The sequence below is a fragment of the Camellia sinensis genome, chromosome 5 (genome assembly GCF_055761805.1).
Source record: "Camellia sinensis isolate YWXY chromosome 5, ASM5576180v1, whole genome shotgun sequence".
In the NCBI taxonomy this organism is placed as follows: domain Eukaryota; kingdom Viridiplantae; phylum Streptophyta; class Magnoliopsida; order Ericales; family Theaceae; genus Camellia; species Camellia sinensis.
In genome coordinates this window covers 121,119,229-121,132,382 of record NC_138965.1, presented here as the reverse complement: position 1 = coordinate 121,132,382, position 13,154 = coordinate 121,119,229, and the positions used below count along the sequence as shown (strand labels likewise).

The window sequence follows — 13,154 nt, the reverse complement described above, 5'->3', positions numbered from 1 at the left end:
GGTATGAAGAAAGACGTAGGAGAGTTTGTTCCTCAATGTTATGTGTGCCAACAGGCAGAACACCAACGACCGTTTGGACTTTTGCAGCCTCTCGAGATCCCTACTTGGAAATGGGAGTACATCTCTATGGATTTCGTGGATGGATTGTCGCGGTCTAAGTGAGGCAATGAATCTATTTGGGTGATAGTGGATTGACTCAGCAAGTCTGCTCATTTTATTCTGATCAGTGTTCACCGAACTGCGGATAAACTAGCTAGGTTGTATATTCGGGAGGTGGTGTGATTTCATGGTGCACCAGTTTCTATAGTTTCGGATAATGATCCGTTGTTTGTGGTAGAGTTTTAGGAGAGTTTTCAGCATGCTTTGGGTGCTAGGTTAGACTTGAGCACGGCTTATCATCCTCAGACAGATGGGTAAACTGAGCGGGTAAATCAGATCTTGGAGGATATGTTGAGAGCTTGTGTCCTTGATCTTGGTGGTAGTTGGGAAGAACACTTACTATTGGTGGAGTTTGCTTATAATAATAGCTATCACTCCAGTATCGGGATGGCACCTTTTGAGGCTTTGTATGAGAGGCCATGTCGATCGCCTGCTTGTTGGATGGAGGTAGAAGATGCACTGTTGTTAGGGCCAGAGTTGGTGAGAGAGACCACGGAGAAGGTGAACATTATTCAGGAACGTATTAAGACTGCACAGAGTCATCAGAAGAGTTATGCTAATAGAAAATGTAAGGGGGTTGAGTTGAATGTTGGAGATTTTGTGTTTTTGAAGGTCTTGCCAATGAAGGGTATCATGCGATTCGAAAAGAAGAGCAAGTTGGCACCTAGATTAGTGGGACCATATGAGATCATTGAGAGGATTGGTAATGTGGCTTACAAACTTGCTCTACCACCTGCTTTAGCTAAGATTCACAACGTGTTCCACGTATCTTTATTGCGGAAGTGTGTGCAAGACCCTTCCCAAATAGTATCACTAGAAGTGTTGGAGAATAGTGACGATCTAACGTATGTGGTGCGATCAGTTACTATTCTAGACCAGGATGTAAAACAGTTGCGGTGTAAGAAAGTGAACTTGGTGAAAGTGCAATGGAGCGAGAATGAGAACGATATCACTTGGGAATTAGAAGAGAAAGTTCGGCGTATGCACCCATAACTTTTTGTTTAGTACTTGTTAGGTTTTTATTCTTGGTAACTCCGTTTGACAAAACTCCTTTAAGTTGTATTTGTTTTCGTACTTTTTATTTCAGTGAGGCTATGAGTGTTTATATGCGAATCCAACCCGAATTGTGCCTTGCAGAGAAGTTTGTGATATTAATACTTTCAAGATTGCCACTCCACTGATTATGACGGGGATCGAGCTGCCCGGTCAGCTCACGGGGGTCCAGGGGGCAGCGCCCCTTGGTGGGTCCGGGGCAGCGCCACGGCAGGGTCGAGGGGCAGCGGCCCCCGAAGCAAAATACAAAAATGCATTCAAAGTTGCCTCCCCACTCGAGCGGAGAATGCTGAGTTCCAGAAGTTTATTCGCCTGCAAAAATACTGGATGTTGTTTTTTCCCGCTCGAACGGAACTTTCCGCGCTCGAGCGTAGGTCCGCTCGAGCGGCCAATCCGACGCTCGAGCAGAGATCGCGGGACAGTTTTGTATAAATACGTGTTTCAGTCCAAATCTAGGATTACTTCTCCAAATCTTCTTTTTGGATATTAAGGTTTATATCTGGGGATATTTTGCTAGTGTTCTTTGATGTTTTGATTGAGTATTCAACTCATGGTTTAAAGAGTATATATCAAAAGATTATTTGTTTGTTCTACACAAAAGAGAGAGTTGTTCTTCGGTGGATTCTGAAGAATACGAGCCTGAAGCTTTGGTGGATTCTGGAGTGGTTCATCGTCAAGACAATTCCGAGGTGAAGACGGGGTTGGAAGAGGCACATAGAGGTTGGTTCAATTCGGGAGTGGATTCGCTAGGTACTTGAGAGTATACTTGTGTAATTCCTTTATATCTTCTTAGTAGATTGTTTTGTGGCTGTTGCCCGTGGTTTTTTTTATCACAATTGGAGGTGTCCAATTGTGGTTTTTTCACGTAAAATTATTGTGTCGATTTGTTTTGATTGTTTGATTGGGATTGTTATATACTGCTTAAATTTGATACATAATCAAAAATCAATATCTAGGAGATTTCTAGATTTTTCAATTGGTATCAGAGCGGGTTGCTCATTTATTTTTTAAAACTTTTGAGCGAGATCTTGTTGGATTTGTGATAATGGATTCAATTCGTGAGGGAAATTTTATGGTTCGACCACCCTTACTTGACGGATCCAATTATTCTTTTTGGAAAACTCGGATGAGATCGTTTTTGAAATCTATAGATGAAAAAGTTTAGCAATCTGTCATGAATGGGTGAACCGAACCAACAATTACCATTGATGGAGTAACTTTTCCCAAACCAATTGAAAAGTGGGACACAATTGATTACCAAAATAGTAGCTGGAATAGTAAAGCTATCAATTCTCTCTTTTGCGTTGTCACACCTGAAGAGTTTAGTCGAATTTGCAATTGTGAAGTCGCAAAAGAGGCTTGGGATATCTTACAAACTATTCATGAGAGCACTCCTTCTGTTAAACGCTCAAAACTTCAAAGGCTCGCGTCTAGTTTTGAAAACCTTTCAATGAAAGATAGTGAGACCTTTGATGAATTTTATGCGAAGTTGAGTGACATTGTAAATTCCAGCTTCAATTTAGGTGAAAAAAATACCAGAATCCAAAGTTGTGGGAAAAATTTTGAGATCCTTGCCCGATCGGTTCCAACCAAAAGTTACGGCTATTGAGGAGGCTCAAGATGTTGACAACCTCAAGCTGGATCAGTTGGTTGGAAATCTCCAAACTTATGAGGCACATAGGAATTTCAAAAAAAAAACAAAAAGATATTGCTTTTAGTAGTGCTCATAGAGTTGGAGAGGATTCTGATGAGGATTGTGAGATAGATTCCAAGATTACGGCTGCTTTTGTTAAACAATTTAAAAAATCTTTTTTGAAAAAGAATCCTAATCTTTTGGAATCTACTCATACTCATAAATCTAAAGGAAAAGATAAACTCAAAATTAATTCTATAGTCAAGAAGGAGAAAGGAAAGATACAAGGGAACTCTGAAAGAGTCCAATGCTATGAATGCCAAGGATATGCCCACTTTGCTTCAGAATGCCCCACTCGTTTGAAGAAGAAGAAAGCCCTCGCCATCATTTGGGATGATAAATCAGAATCTGATGAAGATGAGAGTGACAACGAAGATCAAGGCGAAGAGGGACATAAACAATTCCTTGCTTTCATGGTGGCTTCCGAAACTGAAGGACGAACAGAGTATCCAAAGAGCCTGGTTGAGAATGCCACTGATAATGAATCCTCGGGAAGTGATGATGAAGAGCTTGAGCAAGCCTATGAAAAGTTGTATAAGGAATCTCTTAAGTTATCCAAATTGAATGACAAACTCACTATGAAACTCACAGCATGTGAAAGTGAGAATGTCAAACTAAAGGAGGAGATTTCTGAGGCTAGGATTGATGCCATCAAGATAGCTAATGATCGATAAGCTCTTTGTGCAAAACTCTTGACTTGTGAGACAGAGAGAACGAGCTACAACAAATCTATGCAACATATGAAGAAAAAATTAAAACTCTTGAGATGTCTCAAGTTGCTTTGGAAGAACTAATGATCAAGAAAGAGGAAGAACTCAAGTATGCAATAGCTACCATTGGTCTTTGGAACAGAGGAACAAAGAATTTGGACAATATCATTGGGTCTCAACAAATTTGTTTTGACAAGAGTCGCATTGGCTTTGGTGATAACAAAGAGCAAAAACAGAGTGCATCTACATCTCATGATACAAGAACTCAAGGAAAGGGAGAACAAAAAATTCAACATAAGGATGGACTTCTCAAACTTCCTAGAGTTGGTAAGGTAAAAGAAAAGAAGGTACACCCTGCACACCCTGTTTTTATTTGTCATCATTGTGGTATGCATGGACATATTCGCCCTTATTGTTATAAGTTGCATGGGAGAGTGTCTCATCGAGACGGAAGAAATTCCAACATCTCGTGGGGTAGGAGACACTTCATTGGTGGTAATGAGGTTAAGGGTCATATTAGACCTCGTTATTTTGATGTGCTTGAGACCAAACATGGAGCGAGTTTGCATTTGCCTAGCTCTAGAAATAGGAAGTTGGAAACCATGTCAAGACGGGTTCTCATTGAAAAGAAAGGGAACCACAACGTCAAGACACCACCCAAGAACCGCAATTCTCACAACTTTGTTCATACTAAAGCGGTTTGGGTGAGAAAACTTGACTTGTGTTAATTCTTTTTAGTTTTTAGGTTTCTGTGTGTTTTTTTTTTCTTTTTGAGTCACTTAATGTGTGCATGCTCGTTTTCTGTCTTGCTTTGTTTAGAAAAAGAAAAAAATAATAATAAAAAAAAATTCCAAAAAGATTTTATTAGTATGGTTTTGCAAGTTTGAAATTTTTGAGTGGTCCTTGGTGCATACTAGAACCGATAAGAATATCTATTACATGTTAATATGTGTGTGCTTTCTGTGGTCATTACTCATTTTGGAGTGTGTGTTCTTTGATTAGTATGTCTCATTCTGTACACACTCTTGGATTAGAAAATTTTGGAGTCTTCCGCCTTAGTGATTATTTTTTCTCTATGGACTTCTGTCATTGATCTTTTGTGTTTCTAGAGGAATTGACCTATACTAGCATATCATGGGTGATGTTGAGTCTCTTAACCATCTTCCATCTTTTTGCATCTCCACGACTTTTCCTCTCTATTCTTTGGAGTCCAGCCATGAGGAAAAGGCTACCTCAGAGTCACCAACCAGGCCATCCTTATAATATCCATGCTTCTCTGGTTCGGTTTCCATACTCTTGAGCATGTCAGCCGCCAATGAGTGTGCAAAAGAAAAAGAAAAAGAAAAAGAAAAAGGAAAAAATGTGCAAAAGAAAGAAAAGAAAAAGATGTGAAAAAAAAAAAGAAAAAAATAAAGGATTTATTGATTGAGGGGGAGCCTCCGCCTTTACTCACCAAATGCCCCTTGATTCCTAGTGGTTTGACTTTCCTTTGTTGTGCTTAGATTCTCTTGTCAGGGGTCCAGCTTTCATATCACTACTAGGATTTGAATCTAGTGTTTGTCAAACTCCAAGAGTCACACACACACTTTTATCATGGGATCTATGCTTTTCATATAATGCATCATTTTCTTTTATGAGGAATCTTCTAGAGACTGTGCACATTGTGTTTTCAAGTAATTGTGCTTCTTGGATAGTCTTGTGTGTTTTAAGGTACTAATCTGAAATTCCTTGCTTGCTCCACCATATTATTTTTGTCGTTTGCTTTTTGTTCACTGTTTTCAGTGTTTGTGGTTGCTTTTAGTGAGGGGGAGTTTGGTTTTTCATTGCAAGAGTTTGTTAGCATGAACACTTTGATCATCATGTTAATGCTTGTGTGGTTTATGATCTTGCTTTTGTTGTTTGAGCTTCCTTTATCAATTCGTGACAAAAAGGGGGAGAAAGTTGTTTTTCATGTGTCTTAGGTTTCATCTATTCATGCTACATGTTTTTAAAATCTCCAAGTCGCATCTATTCATGTTCTCCATCTCATACTTCAAGATAATCTTGTCATATGTGTATTGCTTTTTTCATATACTCTTGTGGGACTAATAGTTGTTTTGGAGATTGTGGTACTAATAGTTGTTTTGCAGATCATGACCTTGAGAAAAAAGTTTACTTTTGTTGGCTGTAATGGGTTGAGGTGATTAGGATTTTATTTGTTAGGTGTGTTTTGTCATGGCATTGCCAAAGGGGGATATTGTTAGGTTTTTATTCTTGGCAACCCCGTTTGACAAAACTCCTTTAAGTTGTATTTGTTTTCGCACTTTTTATTTCAGTGAGGCTATGAGTGTTTAGATGCGAATCCAACCCGAATTGTCCCTTGCAGAGAAGTTTGTAATGTTAATACTTTCAAGATTGCCACTTCGCTGATTATGACAGGGATCGAGTTGCTCGGTCAGCTCGCGGGGGTCCAGGGGGCAGCGCCCCTTGGTGGGTCCGAGGCAGCGCCACGGCGGGGTCGAGGGGCAGCGCCCCCGAAGCAAAATGCAAAAATGCATTCAAAGTTGCCTCCCTGCTCGAGCGGAGATTTCCCCGCTCGAGCGGAGAATGCTGAGTTCCAAAAGTTTATTCGTTTGCAAAAATATTGGATGTTGTTTTTTCCCGCTCAAGCGGAACTTTCCGCACTCGAGCGTAGGTCCGCTCGAGCGGAGATCGCGGGACAGTTTTGTATAAATACGTGTTTCAGTCCAAATCTAGGATTACTTCTCCAAATCTTCTTTTTGGATATTAAGGTTTATATCTGGGGATATTTTGCTAGTTTTCTTTGATATTTTGATTGAGTATTCAGTTCATGGTTTAAAGGGTATATATTAAAAGATTATTTGTTTGTTCTATACAAAAGAGAGAGTTGTTCTTCGGTAGATTCTGAAGAATACGAGCCTAAAGCTTTGGTGGATTATGGAGTGGCTCATTGTCAAGACAATTCCGAGGTGAAGACGGGGTTGGAAGAGGCACATAGAGGTTGGTTCAATTCGGGCGTGGATTCGCTAGGTAATTGAGAGTATACCTGTGTAATTCCTTTATATCTTCTTAGTGAATTGTTTTGTGGCTGTTGCCCGTGGTTTTTTTTATCACAATTGGAGGTATCCAATTGTGGTTTTTCCACGTAAAATTATTGTGCCGATTTGTTTTGATTGTTTGATTGGGATTGTTATATACTGCTTAAAATTGATACATAATCACAAATCAACATCTAGGAGATTTCTAGATTTTTCAGTACTCTCTCCTATCGAATCTCGTGACGAGATTCTTTTGAAGTGTGTATATTGTAGCAATCCTGATTTTTCGTAAGTCTTTATTTATTTATTATTACTTGATTTTGTTTTTGGCTTTATTAATTGCATAGTTATATAATAATTTAATATGGTATTTATTTAGTTTAACGTGTTAGTTAATTATATATAATTAATCTGAATATTTATATTTATATTTATATTTATATTTATATTTATATATGTTATATTTGTGATTTATTTGTATAATATATTGTAATAGGAAATTAGGTTATTATATATTTAGACTTAGGTTTATATATATAGTATAATATAATAGTCAATTAGATATAATATTAACTTAGGTTTAATTACTTTTTGTGGAAGAATTTTCAGAGAGAGCCGAGAGAGAGAGAAATCAAAACATAGAGTGCTATGTGTGGCGTGAAAAGGGACAACGGAAGAGACAAGAAAAAGGAAGAAAAAGGTTAGGGTTTTGTTTTGGTAGTTCTATTAATCTTTCAAATATTTCTTTGATCTTCACAAAAAATATTGTGAGTACAAAACCCACTTTCCTTGATTTATGTTTAATTCGTTATTTTTATTGATTTGGTTTTGGTTTGATTTTGTATTTGTATGTAGATGATGAATTGATTTCATGATTTGATTAGATGTGTATGTAAGGTTTAGGGTTTTTGTATATATTTATTTTGTGGATGTAATCACACTCATGAATATATAAAATTAAAATAAATTAGGAACCCATAAATAAATTCCTTATACTCCACCATGACTCCATGAATTATTGTTTTATTTGAGTGTTAGTGAGAAATAATGTATAAAAAAAAAATTAAGGATTATGAGATTTATTTGAATGCCTTAGGCTTGGCATTGTTATGTTTGTTCTCATGAGTAGATGAGAGATTGTGTATATATATTGTTGCCTCATTCTCATGAGAAGACGAGTGCTTTGATTTACGTGCGTACGTATATGTTAACCATTCGGGGAGTGTGGGTCAAACTCGGGACGATATCTCTGTGCAAGTTTGGCTTCGGAGTGGTGTTAGGTATATGGGAGGCACAGGGGATATATGTGTAGGCTGGAAGTGATGGGCCAAAGTGGTGGAGTTAAGGTACAAAGAATTAAATATGAGTTTATTGTTATAGTGTGAATTGTATTGATTTGTACATCTTGAAAAATAGTAAACGACCTTGATAAATTATGAAATTTGAGCAGAGGCATGTATACGTGATTCTAGACAACTTTTGTGTTTTAATTTATTTTTTTTTAAAAATCGACTAGAACTTATAATCAGATGATGTTGGTTATTGTGGTTTTGATTCATTTTAGCCATGCAGATTTTAGAGGCTGTTTTAACCCATGAAATGAGCTCATTTTTATTGGTTTCTCATAAATTGAAGTAAAACATTATTCTGAACACTTTTCGTGTTTTGAACTTTTCCAAAAAAATTCATCTTACAACAGTTTCTTTTCGTTTTCAGTTCCAGATTTTTCGATCGAATTTCGTTTAGGATTTTCTATTAAGTTTTTCTCTCAACCTATTTAGTTTCTACTAAATTCATCAGCGTTACTTTTTAGAAAATTTGATTATGTACAAATTTTGTTCTTTGAGTTTTGGTCAATTCGAATTATTTAAGTATGAAACGGTGCATTGCAAGTTACTTCTGATTAAATTGTACTAACTTTATTTTTTTATAGAATGGTGGGTCTTACTAACTTTTTTTTGCAGGGATGACCTACCATATTTTTATTTCTATCTTGTTTATTTTATACTCAATTTATATTTTGTGGTGTACGGGCATGAAAGTAAATGCCACCGTATCTCGGGAAACTACTCATTCGTCTAAGTGCGGATGGAACTACTTGTCTTGTCCCTGTCACGACCCCAAACCGCCCCTAGTAGTTTGGTGCCGTGATGGCCAGTAATCCGAGATTACCGAAGGCCAACTTACAAAATTCACACATAATCAGAGTATAGATATAGGGGGCTCACAAGCGCGGAAGCAATAATCTAAAATACAAGTGGTCCATAAGAGCAGTGCATAAGTCAAATGAAATGGCATACATCTTTACATAACTTTACAAATTGAATACAATAGAAACGAAGTACAAAATACATATTACATCTTGGAAAAAGGCTTCTCGAGCCGACATAGACATAATACATGGAATACAAGTCAAGAGACATAATCTTCAAAAAGTGCCGACATCCTCACTGCCGACAAAACATGCATACAAAACACACATTTCGGCGTAGCCGACTTCCTGGTTGCTACCTACATACATACATAGGGAGGGTGAGCTTGGATACTCAGTGAATGGTACAAGTAATAAAGGGGTTAAATGAATGATACCCGAGATCTTTTCAAAACAATACATAGTATATCCTTGTCAAAACCATACATAACATAGCTTAGCTTGGCTTGAAATAAAACATCACTCGAACCTTGGTCTTTCAAAACTTACTTACTTACTTAACATACGTCAACTTAAAGCGTGGGGTGATGACATTCCGGGCAAAACAAAAGCATAACCTCGGCATCGAGCACACCCGTTCATAGTCCGTCGGTGGCCGATATCTTAACAAGGGTGCTACTTAGGCTTAACGTCCCCTAGCACGAATGGACGGTGCTACCTAGGCTTAAAGTCCCCTAGCACGGAAGGACTTGTGCCACAAATGCTTAAAGTCCCCTGGCATGTATGGATTAGTGCCACAAATGCTTAAAGTCCCCTGGCACGTACGGACTATGTTACCTAGGCTTAACGTCCCCTAACACGAAAGGACGGTGTTATTTAAGCTTAACGTCCCCTAACACGAAAGGAGGGCGTTACTTAGGCTTAACGTCCCCTAACACGAAAGGACGGTTCCAAGAATGTCATCCAAAACGAAGCTTATACTTGATACATAAAATAGGGATATCATTCATGCTTAACAATACTTTTCAAAACAAGCAAAGCGAAGCTTTAACAAAACGTTATAACATAGCTTTATTAGAAATACCACTCACATAGCTCTTGGGAAGTCGGGGTCAAGGCAAAGGTCCAAGTCCTACAAACACATGACAAAGCATACTGAATGCACTTCTCAAAACAGGTCTCACATGCATGCAAATGATCTCGGGAAAACATGCTGGAAGTCAAAACACTGTTTTACATGTCAGGAAGACATGCTGGGTACCGACCAGGTCTTTGCCTAGGTCCCACACCTTCTGGCCGAGGTGTGGCTACCTAGGCTTTGGCATGCGGCTGCATGCCGAGGTGCGCACAAGACATACTAAAGATGTAAGTGATCATGCAAGGTAGGCCAAGGTGAGATACGATGCTTGGCCTAAATGTGAGGTCTAGGTAAGAGTGATCTCGGCGACTACACCTCGGGAAGTGAGGTCTGGAGATTTGGGTTTCCACCCGTGAAGAACAAAAAGAACATGAACATGAATTATAAAGAACATGAATGCTAAAATCATAACTCCTTTATTTACAAAATCTGGGATTTCATGCTATGAGTTCGAAAACATGGACCTGGGTACCCATACTTGAAAATCATATGAAAACAAACACAAAAACATGAATCTAGGCATGAGCCTTTGGATCAAAACATGACTTTTCTTGAAGGACACATGAATGCTATTTTCTCTTTCTAAAACCGAACTTCAAAGCAATGCATGGCTTACAAATCATATTCAATCATGCATTGCAATAACATAAACATAAAGAACAACATGGGTAGATCAAGAATCTAACCTTAGAACACGGATCTAACGGTTCGATCTCTAGGGATCAAGCTTGGAAGTCTACTCTCCCTCAAGAACTCTTCTCCCTCTAGAGCTTCTCTCTCTTCTTCAAAACAAGGATAGAGACAAAAATGATGGTTTCTCTCTCTGCCGGCTGACTTAACTCTCAGCTCGGACACGTGGCAACGGCTGGTTGGTTCTCTTCAAAAAGGTGATAGGTTGACAAGACAACACTATGACAAAGTGTATCTAACAAGCTACTCGGAATGGCACTCCGGCAAGTGGTGACATCGGCTAAGGACAAGGCTTCGGCAACAAAGGTGACAATGACCTCGGCTAGGAAGGACAACACTTGACTAAGCTGTGCCACACCTCGGTTTAGGCCATACCTCTCCAGGACAAGGTCACTTGGGTGCAAAGGTAACATCTCGGCCTAGATAATACACATCTCGGCCTTGGTGATTCACACCTCGGCCTAGACAAAGACATCTCGGCCAATATGCCAGGGCGAAGGTGGAGGTCAAACAAAAGGGTTCCAAGATACTTTCAGACTGAAGATGACCTCGGCTTGGAATGATCTAGGCGTAACATAACCTAGGCTTGGCATGACCTAGGCTTAACATAGCAGGAAAGGGACAAAGCATGCAAGCAACACTTAGACATAATACATAAAACACAAGCAAGACAAGATTCATGAATGCAACTTCACAAGACAAAGTTATGTAAATGAACATGAACATAACCACAACATGAATATGGGTTGTTACGGCAACTTAACATGGTAAAACATATAAATGCATGCAAACATGACTAGGACAAAAATGTGGGTTGCTACAGTCCCGTAACAAGAATTAAATGTATTTTTGTTTGTGTCTGGTGGACACGTGGGTGTCAAGTATTTGTACTCATATCAGTATACCTATATACTGACCCATTTTGTCTCTTGACAACTCGGGTGCATTCTGTTTGAGCGCAGCCGAGCTTCCTTTGCAGGATTAGTTGGGGCTACGGTAGTGATGTGGAATAACTATAGTTGTTGGACATATTGTTTGGACTTCTTTTGTTTTCTTAAGCTTAGGGTTGATATTAGTTTATGTATTTATTTATTTATTTATGACCTTAGCATTTTGATAATTTGGCATGGTTTGTAACTTTACATTATTTAAGTTATTTTGACTATTTATTGTTACTTTAATGTTGGAGGTATTGGTTAGTTATAAATTTATGGTGGAGGGTTTGGTTGGCGTTTTGTTAGTTTTGTTATCCCTTGTAAACTTTTGAGGATGAAAATTTACTTAAACCCTTTGGGACGTGAACGTTTTAGATTTTGTTTCACCCCTAAGATTTGGATAATGGAATATTGATTGTGATTTAGTCCTAATTTAATATTTAATTGTCCAAATTTTGGGGCGTGGCACCTATGTCTATTGATGGTTGGCTCTTTCATTCTAAATTGGATGATTAATTTTTTTTTCTCTCTCTCTCTCTCTCTCTCTCTCTTTTTATATTTTATTTTTATTTTTTAAAAGCTAGAATGATTACTCTTTTGTACCAAAATGTTCATTCACCATTATTTGAAGCTTTGAAATTTGATAAAGCAAAAAGGTTACTCAGTTATAATACTAATTTAGACAAATTCTTTTATTGAAGATTGTCTCATTCTAACTCACTATACATGCGTTATTTTGGCATGAATATCTTTGCTTATGTTGTACACAACATTTTTATATTATAAATTTGCTATTTCGACTTTAATTATGAAGTTTGTCAAAACTGTAATTTGCTATTTTGACTTATGTGTGAAGTTTATATTGCAATGAAATTGTTGTTATTTTGAATTAATTTATTACAATTGATTTCTATAGTAGTAAAATTATTATCATTTTGAATTGATTTATTTTTATAAAGTATGTCATACCAACATTATAGGCACGGGCATGCACTAGTGCATAAATAAATCATAATTATTTTGATTTGTTTATATTCTCATGAGGAGAATGTGAATGGTAATTGAAAAACCAGTTTAACTACTATCAAAGAGTTGGATCTTTTGAAGTTATTCATAACCAAAACTTACTTGTAATGTCTTGAGAGTTGAAATTACATTATATGTAATTTGATCTTCATGTGGTCCATTTCAAGATACTTTTTTATTTATTTATTTTTATAATTGGCTTTATAAAAAAAATATAGTTTCTTAATTTTTAAATTCATAATTATAATTTTGTTCAATTCTAGTCAGATTATGATATTCTTATGATAGCTCTTTGCCTGCACATACAATTTTTATTCATATACTTAGGATTTTTTTTTTTCATTTTAATTTTGATTCTTTTTTACTGTGCTTTTAACTCTATAGTGATTTTGATTGTTAATTTTGCAATTTATGTTTAATTTGTCTAATTAAAAATGGTTGTGAAGACTTTAATGGAAAATTGCTGCATACTCCTCACGTGCATCTAAAAAATCATATGCATCTCATGTGCATCTAAAAAATTATGTGCATCTCACGTGCATCTAATGTATGAAATATGA

The 13,154-nt window shown here is 37.3% G+C and overlaps 1 protein-coding gene across 1 annotated transcript; it reads left to right on the top strand.

The window, feature by feature from the left end:
* The first annotated feature begins 546 nt into the window (after positions 1-546).
* On the top strand, positions 547-1,152 carry LOC114319382 (uncharacterized). Its single transcript, XM_082872047.1, has 2 exons — positions 547-639; positions 772-1,152. The coding sequence occupies exons 1-2, from the start codon at positions 547-549 to the stop codon at positions 1,150-1,152; spliced, it is 474 nt and encodes a 157-aa protein (XP_082728173.1).
* Positions 1,153-13,154: the final 12,002 nt, after the last annotated feature.